Consider the following 16561-nt stretch of genomic DNA (forward strand, 5'->3'; position numbering starts at 1 on the left):
CAAATACTCCACTCAACTCTCCCATTCATGAATTTCTAATACATCCATTACTCACACTGTGCAACTTTTATATGTTGTCTTCTTTCTGTATCTGTTTTACAAATAACGACTTTTGTTTCCCAAACTGAAATGTAAACTCCCTGAGCAAGTTCCAAGTTTTATTATACTCCTTTCTCATGTCAATGGAATTCATGACAAACGCTTACAAATTCACACTGGCTGAATGACTGATTTAAAATAAAGAGAAAACAAAAGCTATAGAACTCTCTGTGCACTGAGCACCTGTGTAGGGCTTTGGCAAAGTCTAACATGAAGCTCTCAGACTGCTGTGCATTGGTATTTGTCATCAACCTAGGCCTAGAATAGACGAAGGTTAATGCACCCGGGCATCAGAGGGAAGGACCTAGAGGTAGAGATCACATTGCTTAGCCCCTGCCTGTAGGAGGAACGAGGGACTCTCAAGGTGAGCCCACTCACACCGCACACGGGGGCTGCTGCGGAAAGCCCAACACACCCCCCAGATCGCAGAGCTGGGCAAGTGCTGATTCTACACAGAGTTAATTGTTCACTCTTCAGGCCAAGTCAGTCAGGGAATAGCAAAGAGAAAAAAATGAAGCCTTAGAAAATTTAAACGTAGTAACATTATTTAAAAACTCAGATTTTCTTACTGTCCGTAATCCAAAGAACACATCTAGAATAAGACTAACGAGCTTCAGAGTTCAGTCCCTTTGCATGCACACTACATACTTAACGACGGGGAAGCGGAACACCTGCTCCTTTCTTTACATATGACAAGGGAACTTCCTGTCCCGACTGCGAGGAAGCTACTGTTCCAGGCACTGGGAATACAGTTTACCAAACTCGCAAGTCTAGTGACAATCATGCAAAGCCCCAGCTGAGTACTTTACACAAGTGAGACACTGAAGACAGTGAAAATCTCCTAGAGAAAAAAAAACAAGGCCCAGAGAGGTTAACTAACTTGTCTCAGTTGATTATTGTGGGTACATAGCAACAAAGGCAGAAGTAGGAACAAGAACTCTTATCTCTTTTCTAGTAAAAAAAATTTACTTATTCATTAAGCAAGTATTTCTGTATGCCTATTACATGCCAGACAGTACACCAGGCAGCAGATATACAGAAATGGGTAAGTTACTGACCTTGTCCTCAAAAAGCAGTGTAACTGTAAGACAATGAAATAAGTACAACAAAAGTGGTAACAGAGAAAAAAAACAAATCATATCTCTAATTGCACAGGACTTCCAATATTTTAAAAGAAAATGAACTGCTAATCGTTTGTTTTATCCTCACCACAGCCCTACGAGCACAGAGCACAGGTCTCGTTATTCCTGGCACACAGACGGAGAAACTGAAGCACGAAGTGGATAAGGGAATCTATTAAGGTCATCGCCAGTGGCAGCAAAGTGCCTAGAAACCAAGTCTGTTTACACCTAGACTTCTTTTTTTTCATGAGGTAGCAAAGGCAGATGTTCTTTTCATGTCCAGTCCCCTTCTGAACAACAGCATCCATTTTCAAGATTGTGTGCAGAACGGTCACTGGCTGGGAAAGCAGACTTAACAGTCTGTGAGGTCCCGTCAGCTGAGTTTGGTCATTCGATGGCTGAGCAACCAACCAACCAACCAACAGGACTTCGTTATGATGAGCATCCCTAAAGTGCCCGCTATGTATACACAGAGAAGATGGAAAAGGTCTGCCCCTCGGGGAGTTAATACCACAGGGAGCAGGCATATAAACATTTCAACAAAAAGTGACATAATTAAACAAACTACAACTAGAAGAATCATGACAAGTAATAGCAAATTTAAGACACTGAAGGTTTTGCAGAGCAAATCTAGTGGGTACTGCCGAACAGTATACTCTTCAAGGGTTAAACAGAGAACAGAGCCTTGTGTACATAATGATTACACCAATCGTTAGGTATATTGAGCTAAAGGCTCTTAGCAAAAATGTTCATCACGGTAAAAATAAAAAATCAACTTCTTAATTCCACTTTTCAACTTCTCACAAAACAATTATATGAATATTCCATTTCCCTCTTTCTAGGAAAGTTATCTATTTTGTAACCTTCCTAATTTAAGAGTAATGAATTTATAATAGACATTCCCATCAGCATGCCTTGGGCATAAGATTAAAACAGTGTGGTTCCACTGTGCTACTATTCTTCCACCCTCCTTCAGATGAAACCTAGATGAAATGAATCTGATAACTTCTCCTGGACATAGTCAAACTTAATTACACAACCAAGAATCATTCATTCCATAAAAAGTAAAAGAGAAAAAAAGCATTTCTTCATTTCCAAGTTCTATTTTAAATATTAATTTCACTTGTTTGATAACCTCATATGTTTTATTTATACCACTATCTATAATGGCTTTATAATATGACCAAACTATTTTAAAGTTTTTGGCATCTTATAGAATTACTACCAAAAATCATCCAAGCTAAGGAGAAACAAGTATTAGTGATTTCAAACTACAGAGAGGAAGAATTTCTCTAGGAACCAGCTACATAGTAAAAATTATAATCATCCTTCAAAGGAATAATGTTATCATTATTTTATTATTTATTTATTCTCTTTTTAGAGAGAGAAAAAGAGGAGAAGTGGGAGGAGGAAGAGAGAAACATCGACTTATTTTTCCAGTTATTTATGCATTCACTGGCTGCACCCTGACCAGAGATCCAGCCTGCAACCTTGGCATATCAGGACGATGCTCTAACCAACTGAGTTATGTCACCAAGACTTATCATTATTTTAAAAACATAACTTGGTTAAAAAAATCTGTCTGGTATTTCCTGAATATGCTCAGGGGATTCATACTAATAGCCAATTGCCTTCCTTTTAAATATTTATTGAATTTTATAGGGTGATAGGTAGCGATTTAAATGACAATTCAAAACTACCAGTAAGTTTCACTAGAATTACCAACAGTGTATAATAAAATCATGTCACGATATTTTCTAATTCCATCACAAGAAAATACATTTTAATAAACAAAACCTTAAAATCTAAATTGAAAGTGTGATAATCCACTTTTTTAGGTAGAAGAGGAATAAGGCCTGATTTATCTTTAGATCAAGGAAAGATCACTAGAACAAACTGGAGCCTGCGAAGGAAGTATTTAAACATGCAGCAACAGTGACATCTAGTGTTCAGAACTGCAAGTCACTAGACTACCACTAAATCTTCCGAAGAGAAAAACAAACTATTCAAAGCTTCTCCTCTTTAAAAACCAACAGAACTGTGTGCTGTATCTAAAAATTACCCACAATATAAATGTTTCATGAGATTTCCTTCCAGACATTAAAAAACCTTAAGAGAAAAATATCTTAGAGAGTAAATGTAACACAATAGACCTAAGTAAAAAGTATTGTTTATTCTGTGTGACCAACATCTGTAACTGCTCCTTTTGGTTACAGAGTTTAATGCACAAGTAATCTGAGACATGTCACTCATGACTGTATCATACACATTTAAACTTCCAGCCAGAAAAGCAAAATAAGTGTCCATCAGTAGATGAGCGGATGAAACAACTATGGGATATTTACACAATAGACTACTACTTGCCCATAAAAAAAGAAAATTTCACCCTTTGTGATAGTATGGATGGACCTGGAAAATATTATGCTAAGTGAAATAAGCCAGTCAGAGAAAGACAAATACCATATGATTTCACTCATACGTGGAATCTAATGAACAAACTGAACTAACAAGGAAAATGGACAGACTCATAGATGGAGAACAGATGACAGCTAGTGGGGGGATCAGGGAGGGGACAGATTGAACAAAAAGGAAAAAGGGATTCATGGACATGGACAACAGTGTGGCGACTGCTGGGGGGACGGGGATATAAGGGGACCAGATGATAACGGAAAAAATACAATAAAGATTAAATTTTAAAAGGAAAAAAAAAAGCAAGATATTACATAAGCTAGTACTTGATGACACAAGTACTAGTACAATTCAGGACACTTTAGGAATACCTGAAGACAAGAGAAACAAAAAACTTCCGCTGTTGTGTTGAGAAACAAGCTCCACATTTCAGCCCTTGCTACCTTGCAATGTTTTCAATGCTTTGAAAGATCTATTTATTAAACCATAGGTATTTTTGCCCAAGAATTAGAATTTGGCAGCACAGGTTAATTTACTATAGTATTTATATAGTGTTATGCTCTAGATAAATCTATAAAACTAATCAAAATACCAAAATTTATTTTTGGCTAACACAATATTTTATAAAAAGTAAAGTTAGCATTAGATGGAGCTTACGTATTTTTTTTTAACAGTTCATCCTTTCCCCTTTTAACTCCAAATATTCTGGTGATCAAGGTACTGAAGAGAAGCGTGGATGAATTTCTCACCTAAAGTAAAAATAAATACACAATAAGGGTTAAGAAATATTCATGGCGTGAGACCAACACTTACAGTGTTCAAACTAGACATTCAAAATCATTACCCAATTTGCTAATGCAGGGCTAAAGAAAATATGGTTTGTGTTCATAAAAATAAGATAATTTTCAAAACCATTGTAGTAATTGACTCAACATCCTCTTAAATTGAACTCTACAAAACAGCTACAAGCACACAACATAGCTCCTCCCTATACCTGTATCACCACTACCAACTGTTTTCATCATCTCCTTGCACTCACATCACCAAATAACATTTCTTTAAAAAAAATAAATTCATTTTTCATATCCTTTCTGAGGATGAATATTCCAGTAAAAAGCTCAGCTCTTCCCCTTTATTTTCTGTAATCATATACCTATGAGAGAATATTTATAAAGCCTAACTAAAATGATCCACATTATTAATATGGCCAAGATAATATTAATATCCAAAATGTTGTATTAACAATACAATGCCAGCAACCTAATAAAATGACTTTAACTCTAAAATTATCTGAGACAACTAGTTCTTTTATGTTTAAAATAAGAGAAAAGAACAATCATTAATAAACATGAATTTCTTCAAAATGATAGTAATAGAGCATATCTATTTCCAAGTCAATACATCAAGATGCTCTGGTATATCATGAAAATATCGTGAATGACTGGGCTCCCTCCATTACCTCTCCAAATCGGAGTAGAGAGGTGCAAACACATAGACTTCACTACGGTGTGTGTGTGCGCCGGCACCACCGAGAACGCACAGAAAGAGAAGACACACGACCGCCAACACAGAGCTTATATTCTCGTTGGACAGCTGTCACAATCACACGGCATGTTTCAAGAGCATTGTAAGAAGGGTAATTAAAAGTAACAATGTAAGATTTAGAAAATAGCTTCTGAAGCCACTGCAGTAAGGGCCGCAAACTCAAGATGCTCGCAAGGCCCAGCCAGCGACAGGAGCAGCAGAGGACGGGCCGTGAAGTCACTGCTCGCGGTCAGCTGCCTGGTCGCCACGGGGGAGAGTGTGAGTCCAGTGCTGCCAAGACTGTCTTCCTTCTCAAGGGAAGCCAGAAACCCGGATTCTTATGTGAAATCTCACTATTTTGAAATTTTGGCAACAAATGAAAGGGGCAAAGACTGAGGCCAAATAAAACACAGTTGCAGGCTGGATCTGACCTCTCGGCCACCAGTTTGCAACCTCTCCTCCAGAAGCCCGGGCCTGACTCAGTCCGTGCCTGGTAACTCCAGAAGTGGGCTACACATGCAGTGGCACAATTTATACCGAAATTATACTGAAACCCTAAAACTGGGTGAATTCACTGAGTCCATTCAACAATCAACACACATTAATAAAGTCCCTACTATGCGTCCTGCCCGATATTCCCAAACAACAAATCAATTTGTCCTGCCACTCTGTCAACGCTGCCTCTGCCCTGGCTCAGGTCTTACCTCTTACTTGGTCTCCTGATTTAGTTCCCCAAGACTCCTAGGTTTAAGATGAACTGGTCATCTAGGACCCTGTCTCCTCTCAAGAATCACCCGAAAACATACGAAGGAAAGTAGAAATGCAAACTGCATCTTGCCTGAAACCAAGCTTTCCAACAAAGGCCCCCAGAAGCAGCAGTGTTAAAAGAGGAGTGCCTGGAGACAAGACGAGGGCGGCGGAGGCGCACCTTCAGCAGCACTGCGGAGGACCACTTCCCAAAGTGAATGGGCTTCCCCAAAAGGAGGGGGCTCCCCCAAAAGGAGGGCGCTCTCCTCCAGCTCGAGTCATTGGGCTGGAGGCAGGAGCCACACAATGTCATTTAGTGACGTGAACACGGATCAGTGAGTTCCAGTATCAGCCTGATCCTTCATTACCAAGTTCCCTCATTAGCAACCAATGATCACCATTACCTATTCCAGTATATATAGCATAATGGTTATATTCTACCATTAATTAGTTACGGCTTTCAGAAAAACTACTTTAAAAAAAAAGGTCTTCATCATCAGCTATTTGATTACCTTGTTACTCAGTAGAGAATTATTTCCACAAATGTACCAGTTTGCAGAGTGAGTTCACACCATAGCAACCTCCAAAGGATTCATTTTAAAAACCTACTCATCACTTGATGGACATTCGGGGTATTTCCACTTTTTGGCTATTATGGATAATGATGCCATAAACTTTCATGTACAAGTTTTTGTGTGAACATGTTTTCATTTCTCTTGGGCACATACCTAGAAGAGGCGCTACTGGATCGTACGGTACCTGGGTTAACCTTCTGAGGAGCTGCCGAAGTGGCAGTGCCATTTTAACTGTACAGGGCTCCAAATCTTCCCCACAACCTGTCATTGTCGTCTTTGTCATTACAGCCATCCTGGTGGGTGTAGCATGGTATAACGCTGTGGTTTTGATTTGCACTTCCCGAAAGAGTAATAACATTAAGCATTTTTTCCTGTGCTTACTATTTGTATATCTTTTTTGGAGACACATATTCAAATTCTTTGTCCATTTTTTAAATTGGGTTGTCTTTTTATCATTGCGTTCTAAGAGTTCTTTATATATTCTGGACACTAATCAAATACATGATTATCAGCTATATGATGTGTAAGTATTTTCCTCATTCTGTCCATTATCTTTTCATTTTCTTGATGATATCCTTTGAAACACAGATGACTTAAATTCTGAGCAAGTCTGATGTATCTTTTTTCTTCTGCCGCTTATGCTTTAGGTGTCATATGTGAGTAACTGTCACCTACCCCAAAGTCACAGAGATTTATGCCTACCGTTTCCTTCTAAAGTTTGCATCATCTTAGCTCTTACATTTAGGACTTTGATCCACATTGAGTTGATTTTTTAATACGGCGTAAGATGGGAAGCAAATTCATTCGTTTGCATGTGGATATCCAAATGCTCCAGTACCAGGGGCTGAACAGGCTCTTCTTCTCCCACTGAAATGCCTTGGCACCTTGCTAATGAAATGTTAGGTTTTATTTATGGACCCTCAATTCTACCCCTTTGATTTACATACACATCTATCCTTATGCCACCACCATGCTGTCTAATTACTGTTGCTCTGTCGTAAGTCTCAAAATTTTTGACATGTGAGTCCTCCAACTCTGTTCTTTCCCAAGACTGTTTTGGTTATTCTGAGTCCAAATAACTCTAGCAATAATCAATCCTTACCACATGGAAAAACACCAGAAAGCCTTCCTGTTCTCTCACCTCCTTTTCCACCAAGACCCAATGATAGCTACACATTGACAACTGCCACCAAAAATTCCCTCTTGTATTCACTGAGTACATACACTTTTTATCCTCCTGTCTAGCATGGTAAAGGTTCCATATAGACTTTTAAGATCTAGAAGAGGTAGGTGACTGAAAAAAATTAGGCTTCGCAAAACAATCTGTGTGTGTATGTATGTAGAAGTGTGTATGTGTGTATACATACACACATATGGACCATACGCTGTCTTATATGTGTATGGCTTTTCTTATATAACATAAATGCTTCCTTGAAAAATATTTAAAGATGTGAATGGAGAGCCTCCCATGTGCAATCACTATGGATTTGGTTATTCACACACCGCATACTTTCACTAGCCCACTTTTCCCTGTCCATGAATTAGGAAAACAGTTCTCTTCCTGTGAGTGGACAAAGCTTCATGCCCAGCTATGTAGCCTAAAATGTGGAGCACGGCTGGGTTTCAGCACCACGCAGCCCTCAGCCTGGCACCCTCGTGGCAACCTCACAACCACCACGGGGCCCGGAGACGCTAGTGCCAGCAGAGGCACAGAGTTCATGTGGCAGTGCTACCGGGAAGGTCTGCAAGGCCCTTTTTCCTCTGAAACCCACTGCAGACTGTGAGGCAGAACTGGCCTGAGGGAAGCAACCTAAAGATACACCAGATAGGAATAAACACCCGGTGTGAGTCTTGGAAGGACACCGGAGTGGCATGCTCAGGGGAGTTTCTGGGCAAGCTGGAAAGATGAGTTACCTGTCCTACCCCGAGGATGCGGGGAAAGAAGCTGAGGTGTTTCACAGTCACTGAACACAAGAGAAGGAATGCCCAGAAATGTCTGTTTCCAGACGCTGCCCAAAAAAACCTGTTTCCATATATGCGCAGCTATGAATTACCTTCTGTAGCCTAAATTTTTAACTAAACTAGCGTCATTTCCAAAATATGTGTCAAAGATTATTGGTTGTCACCACCCTGACTAATATTTCTCTATTCTGGGCTGCCATCATCTCTTGGTAGAACTATTACAATAGCTTCCTGATTGTTCCTCCTCCTTCCCTCTCGCCACCTTAGAAGCGAGTCTCTACTTTTACCCACATCGGCCAGATCCCATTACTCCCCTACTCTGTGCAGGAACAGCCCAACTGCACCCACGCAGGCTGCGGCCGCCCAGCCACGCCCAGACTCGGATGCGATGCTGCATCACAGGGAATGAGATCTGGCTTCTCTAGCAGCTGACCAAGAGTTGTGCCAATACCTGCCCGAGGTGGATTAATGCTCCGAGGGGTGAACTTTGACCAATAAAAGACAGGAGATGGGACTGTTCTACCAGGTGGCTGAGTTTCACCTGGCCTGCCTAGAAGATACATCACGTGACTATGCAGCCAGCTCAGTTTCCCGGCAAGGTTCAGACCTTCGTGGTAGTGTCATTCTTCTTTACTTGCCTCAGTTCCTTTTTCCTTCATTCTTGCTGCTTCAGGTTTGTACCACTCAATAAAACCCTAGCAGCTAGATTGTATCTCTAGCTCTCGAAGGAATAGGCCCAAAAAACCTACAAGATAAGTAAAATTCACCTCAAAGTTGTATAACACCTACAACTTTGCCCTGTAGCAGCACCAATTCGTGAGTCAGGCAGATGACAGCTGTGTGCCCTTTGACAAAGTGGTTTCACCTCTCTGAGCCTTGTCTTCCTTATCTGTAAAATGAGTTATACATTAGAATCCACCTCGCAGGGTTGTCCTGAGCATTAACTGAGATCATCAGTGTAAATGATGCCAGGTGCATGGGAAATACTCAATAAGGTAGCCATTATTATGGTTATGTCGTATTTATCTCTTTCTAGTGCTTAATATATCAGCTGCAACACCACCGGTGTGCCTGATGCCTGATATGTTTACAACAATACATTTCCCCTCTATTTTAAAAATGGTGAGTAGGTGGTCAAGACCAAGAGATTTATGTGGTCTCAATACGAAAGACTGAGGAATCTGTAAAAACAAATTAAAAATATACATAAATGCTTCCTGGAAATGTTCCTTTATTGAAAAATTAAAATTAAGTTTATTTTACTTGTGTTTTTTCCTAACTTATTAGAAAAAAGTAATTGTTAGAAGTACAGATGTAGTCACCACTAAGCATAAGATATATTCCTGAGAAAATGTGTACAAATCAGATTTCTGTAAATCAAACCAATATTTCACACACATTAAAAAATCACTTTAAATGACTTCAACAGAGAATCAATCCAGTGGTAAATTGTTTTGTAAAATGAAGACTTCTTCACATTCACTGATTATGTTAATTTACAATTTTGTTAGGTTTTTATGAAGAAGGAAACAATTTATTAAATCAATATATGGATATATTAAATATATGGGTCATTACAGCTATGGTGCTTATTTTCTCTAGTAAAACAAACAAAATGAGTAGAAACAACAAAATTCCTTTATAATCAGTGTTAAAAAGGAAGATTCTCCCAAAATAAAACTGTAAATGAGCAGTCATAGATATATTCATGCAGTCTTTTGTGGTTGCACATGTGCGTATGGTACTACACACATGTAAAACCCACATAAAAGAGAAAGAAAATGCATCAGAATGCTAATTATATCTGTATGATAGTTAAAAGGTGACTTTTACTTCTTTATGCTTTCCTTTATTTTCAAAATTTCTGTAGTGCACATGTTACTATTTACAAATTTAATCTTTATTTTAATCCTGTTATACCCACCTCCCCCCAGCAATCACCACACTGCTGTCCATATTCATGAGTCCTTTTTCCTTTTTGCTGAATTCCTCTACCCAAACCAACCCCCCACCAGCTGTCATCCTGCTCTCCATCTATGAGTCTGTCGCCATTTTCCTTGTTAGTTCAGTTTGTTCAACAGATTCCACATATGAGTGAAATCTTACAGTATTTGTCTTTCTCTGACTGGCCCATTTCACTTAGCATAATATTCTTCAGGTCCACCCATACTGTCGCAAAGGGTACCATTTTCTTTTTTTGTGGCCAAGTAGTATCCCATTGTGTAAATGTCCCATAGTTCTTTCATCCACTCATATACTGATCGACACTTGGGCTGCTTCCATATCTTGGCGACTGTAACACAGGGGTGGTTATGTTCTTTCAAATTAGTGTTTTGGGTTCCTTCAGATATAGTCACAGAAATGGGATCACTGGGTGGAAAGGCAGAACCATTTTTAATTTTTTGAGGTATCTCCATACTGCTTTCCACAGTGGCTGCACCAGTCTGCATTCCCACCAACAGTGCAAAAGGGTTCCCCTTTCTCCACATCCTCGTCAGCAATTGTTGTTTGCTGATTTATTGATGATGGCCATTCTGACAGGTATGAGATGATATCTCATTGTGGTTTTAATTTGCATTTCTCTGATGACAGTGGTGTTGAGCACCTTTTCATATGTCTATTGGCCATGTGTATGTCCTCTTCAGAGAAGTGACTATTCATGTCCTTTGCCCATTTTTTAATTGGGTTGTTTTTTTTTTGGTGTTGAGTTTTAAGTACTGTATAAATTTTGGGTATTAACCCCTTATTAGATGTATCAGTAAGTTACATCTGAACTCTCGTTCTGTGGGTTGTCTTTTTATTTTGTTGATGATTTCCTTTGGTGTGCAAAAGCTTTTAGTTCGATGTAGTCCTAGTTGTTTATTTTTTCTTTTGTTTCCCTTACCCAGGGAGATGTATCCGATAAAATATTCCTATAAGCAATGTCTGAGATTTTGCTGCCTATTTGTTTTCTTCTATGATTTTCATGTTTCGGGTTTAACATTTAAGTCTTTGATCCATTTTAAATTTATTCTTGTGTAAGGTGTGAGAAAGTTGTCTAGTTTCATTTTTCTGCTTGTATCTGTCCAAATTTCCCAACATCATGTATTGAATAAATTATCTTTAGCCCACTGTATATACTTGCTTCCTTGGTCAAATATTAATGGACTATAAAGGGGTGGGTTTATTTCTGGGCTCTCTATTCTGTCCATTGATCTATGTGTCTGTTTTTATGCCAATATGAGGCTGTTTTGATTATTATGGCCTTATAGTATAGTTTGATGATAGTAGTTAGCATAGTTTCTCCAACTTTGTTCTTCCTTTTCAGGATCGCTGTTAATTTGTGGGGCCTTTTGTGGTTCCATGTTCATATTTGAAATATTTGTTCTAGTTCTGTGAAACAGGTCATTGGAATCTTGATAGGGATTGCATTGAATCTGTAGATTACTCTGGGTAGTATGGACATTTTAATGATGTTAATTCTCCCTACCCATGGATACAGTATGTGCTTCCACTTATTTGTATCTTCTATTTCTTTCTTCAGTGTCTTATAATTTTCTGAGTACAGGTCTTTTACATCTTTGGTTAGGCTTATTCCTAGCTATATTATTCTTTTTGTAGCAATTGTGAATGGGATTGTTTTCTTGATTTCCCTTTCTGTTAGTTCGTTATTGGCATATAAAAATGCAACTGATTTCTGGATATTAATTTTGTATACTGCTACATTGCTGGCTTCATTTACCAGTTCTAGTGGTTTCTTGGTGGAATCTTTGGGGTTCTCTATGTACAATATCATGCCATCTGCAAATAATGGCAGTTTTACTTCTTCCTTTCCAATTTGGATGCCTTTTATTTCTTCTTGTCTGACCGCTGTGGCTAGGACTTCCAGGACTGTGTTGAATAAGAGAGATCAAAGAGGACATCCCAGTCTTGTTCCTGATCTTAAGGGGAGCACTTGTGGGTTCTGCATATTGAGTATGATGCTGGCAGTGAGTTTGTCATATATGGCTTTTATTATGTTTAGGTATGTTCCATCTAATCTCACTTTGCTGAGTTTTTACCATAAATGGGTGCTGGATTTTATCTAATGCTTTTTCTGCATCTATTGCTGATCATGTAGTTTTCATCTTTCATTTCATTTATGTGGTAAATCACATTTATTGAATTGTGAATGTTTTACCAACCTTGCATTCCTGGAACAAATCACACTTGATTAGGTGTATGATCTTTTTGATGCATTGCTATATTTGTTTTACTAATATTCTGTTGAGGATTTTAGTGTCTGTGTTCATCAGGGATATTGGCCTATAATTTTCTTTCTTTGTAGTGTCTTTATCTGGTTTTGGAATTAGGATAATGCTGGCCTCATAGAATGAGTTTGGGAGCCGTCTTTTCTCTTGAATTTTATGAAATAATTTGAGAAGGAGAGGTGTTAGTTCTTCTTGAAATGCTTGGTAAAATTCACCTATAAAGCCTTCTGGCCTGGGGCTTTTGTTTGTTGGGCGTTGTTTTTTTTTTAATTACTGTTACAATTTCTCTAGATATAACCTGTTTATTCAGGTTCTCTGATTCTTCCTGATTTAGTTTTAGAAGACTGCATGTTTCTAGGAATGTATCCATTTCACCTAGGTTGTCCAGCTTGGCATATAGCTGTTCATAAAATTTTCTTACAATCCTTTGTATTTCTTTGGTGTTAGTTGTTATTTTTTCTCTTTCTTTTCTGATTTTATTTATTTGGGTCCTTCCTCTTTTTTTCTTAATGAGTCTGGTTAAAGGGTTGCCAATCTTGTTTATCTTTTCAAAGAACCAGCTCTTGGATTCACTGATCTTTTGTATCACTTTTTTAGACTATTTCATTTATTTCTACGCTGATCTTTATTATTTCTTTCCTTCTACTTACTTTGGGCTTTGTTTGTTGTTCTATTTCAAGTTCTTTTAAGTATGAAGTTAGATTGTTTATTTGGCCTTTTTCTTGTTTGTTGAGATAGGCTGTAGTGCTATGAATTTCCCTCTTAGGGTTGCCTTCCCAGTGTTCCACAGATTTTGGATTGTTGTCTTCATTTTCATTTGTTTCAAGGTATCGTGTGATTTCTTCCTTGATCTCATTGTTGACCCATTTACTATTTAATAACATGTTGTTTAGCTTCCATGTCTTTGTGTGTTTTTCAGTGTTCTCCTTGTGGTTGATTTCTGGTTTCATAGCATTTGTGGTCAGAGAAGATGTTTGATGTCATTTCAATCTTCTTAAATTTATTGAGACTTGTTTGTGTTCTAACATGTGGTCTGTCCTAGAAAACATTCCATGCGAAGTACACATGTGTTACTTCTTAAAAAGTCTCAAAAAAGACTTTTTAAATAAATGAAACATTCTTTTGATATTTTTAGTTTTGCTAAAAAGTTGGAAAAGTTACCAGGTTTCACTCACTGAAAACCCTTTCACAGAGAACATTTCTTTGTTCATCCGAAACAAATGACTTGAAAAAAAAACAATGTTTCTGGCAATCAGTCTCATGATCTCTATGGTTCCTGATGGTCAAGCCACATTCCTGCTGCTGTGACTCAGCGGACAGTACACAGGTATTGCTCCACTTCCTGTAAATGCATAAGGTAGACACTGTGTCCTCAGTCGCAGTTAGGCAATGCTCCCAGACAGAATTTCAGACGGCCGTCTTACAGGAACATGCACGACTTTCCAGGCAAGAGGTGGCAGCCTTGAGGATTCCGCTTTACACCAGGTGTCTGTGCCTTTAGCTACACTGCAGTACACTGACTTTCAATTAGAGACTTATCATATACTTATGAAACGATTTGTGTAGCTAATTGGAAAGTTTGCATTTCTAGAAAATTCTTCATTCTGCAAATAATGTATTAAGGTCTAGCTTCTTTTCTTCTCTACCCTTGCCAGTCTTTTTTTTTAAAGCCACATGTCAAACACCTACAAACCATAGGTTTGTCTCCTTTACTTTAGAAAGCGTAATGGTATAGGATAACGATAATATCATGGTGTTTCTCCCAGGAATCATGAAAAAACACATATAAGTTTATTTTCTTAAATCCAATAGATATACTGGGTATTGCCCACTATCTTTAGAGTTCTGAATCAAAAAGTTTCTAGACAGTGATCATATTGTAAAAACATAAAAAAGTGACTCAGTATTTAACCTCACCCATTTTAATGCTTTGTTTCTTTACCTTTCAGTGGGGTATATTTATAGCAATCATTCAACTCATTGATGGCTGGAGCCCACAGCATCCAAAAGAAAGACATATTAAGATACCAAGAGCCATTTTGCTTTCAGCTCAACATTACTAATCATCAGGGAAATGCAAATCAAAACCAGAATAAGTTACAACTTCACACCCATTAGGATGATTATTATAATAAAAACGGAAAATAACAAGTGTTGGCAAGAATGTTCAAAAAATGGAATTTCTGTGTATTGCCAATGGGAGTATAAAATGGTGCCGCCACTGTGCAATACAGTTAAACATTCCTTAAAAAGTTAAGTACAGAATTGCCATGATACACGTAAAAGAACTGAAAGCAGGGACTCCAACAGATATTTGTAAACCAAAGTTCACTGAAGCATTATTCACAATAGCCAAAAACACAATCTAAATGTCCACCAAGAGATGAATGAATAAGCAAAATGTTATGTATACATACAATGAAATATCAGATAGCCTTAAAAGGAAATGAAATAATGATACATGTTACAATATGGCTGAACCTTAAAAACATGTGCTAAGTGAAATAATCCAAACACAAAAGGACAAATACTGTATGATTCCATTTATATGAGCTACCTAGAATAGGCGAATTCATGGAGACAGAACAGAACGCTGGTTACCAGGTGTTAGGGGAAGGGAGAGATGGGAAGTTACTGTTCAACGAGTACAAAGCTTTGGTTGGGGATGATGAAAAAGTTCTCCAAATAGACAGTGGTGATGCCTGCACAACACTGTGAGTATGAATGCTTCATGCCATTGAACTGCACACTTAAAAATCGTTAAAATGGTAAATTTTAAAAAAAGATAACTGACAGTTCAAATAGAAATAATAACAATAGAGTATGGGTCTACAACATACATAAAAGCAAAATGTTTAATATCATAAAGATTGGGAGGAGAAAAATGCAAGTACCTATTGCTAGGTTTTCCCACTTTAGATGAAGTGGTAAGTATCACTTGAGGGGTAGACTGTGAGGTTCAAGGTATAGAGTATAAACTCTAAATAAATCACTAAAGTAAGAAAACAGTTACAGTTAATAAGCCAATAAAGAGCTAGAACACAATCATAAAATACCAAGAGTGAAAATGTTGCACGATCCAACATTCTTTTTAAAGAAACTCCGTGCTAACATGCTATACATTTTTTATCTTTCAGTGAAAGGTTAGTTTATTAAAAACTATGCAGAAGGAAAATTAAATCAAAGAAAGTAAATGGCAAAAGCACTTACTGCCCAGACTGGTGATGTAAAGCCCAGAATTGCAGCCTTAGCTCCATCAGCAACGTAAGGAAGAATATTTTCTCCCAGACGCGTGTCTCTAAATAAGGCTCTGAGGATATTTAAAGCATGAACCTAGAATAAAAAGTTCAAAATTAGTTGTGGGTTAAAGATGGATGTCAATTCTAAATAAGTACACACCTAAAGCACAGCCTCATAACAAAACAAAAAACATTATCAAATTACGAGAAGAAACAGACAAATGAAACACTGTGTTTTGCCATGTATAACGTGATCTTGTGTATAATGCACATCCACGTTTTGGGCCTGAGTTTTCAGGACAAAACATTTTTCACTTTAATTATTTAATTCAATTTTTTACTTATTTGTATTTTGAAGCAAAAGTGATCTCCATATTCCAGGGTATTATTTGGCATATGGACATTGTCACTGCTTTCTAGAGCTATACTTTTAATATATAAGCATAAATAAAATAATTAAAAATATTTATATACATACAGAATTAGTACTACCCACGTACAATGTGCACCCCTGTTTTTCCCTCAAAAATTTGGGCAAAAAGTGTGCATTATACATGGCAAAATACAGCAGGTTTTAATTAAACATACCTAATAACTGATAAGTCAATTTTTAAAAAGTTAGCATATTTGTACAATGTAATAAAAAAGAAGCTTGA

The 16561-nt window shown here is 37.7% G+C and overlaps 1 protein-coding gene across 5 annotated transcripts in view; it reads right to left on the reverse strand.

Annotated features, from left to right (window-relative positions):
• The window catches only part of THADA (THADA armadillo repeat containing), a 287667-nt gene that overhangs the window by 194424 nt on the left and 76682 nt on the right, over positions 1-16561 (reverse strand). For all 5 annotated transcript variants that reach the window (XM_028514640.2, XM_036027907.1, XM_036027906.1 and 2 more), the window contains 2 exons: positions 15877-15999; positions 4287-4378 (listed from right to left, as the gene is read on the reverse strand). In XM_028514640.2, the coding sequence (XP_028370441.1) occupies positions 4287-4378; positions 15877-15999 (215 nt within the window). The remainder of the gene's footprint in view (positions 1-4286; positions 4379-15876; positions 16000-16561) is intronic.

Source organism: Phyllostomus discolor, chromosome 6, assembly GCF_004126475.2.
Source record: "Phyllostomus discolor isolate MPI-MPIP mPhyDis1 chromosome 6, mPhyDis1.pri.v3, whole genome shotgun sequence".
Lineage (NCBI taxonomy): Eukaryota > Metazoa > Chordata > Mammalia > Chiroptera > Phyllostomidae > Phyllostomus > Phyllostomus discolor.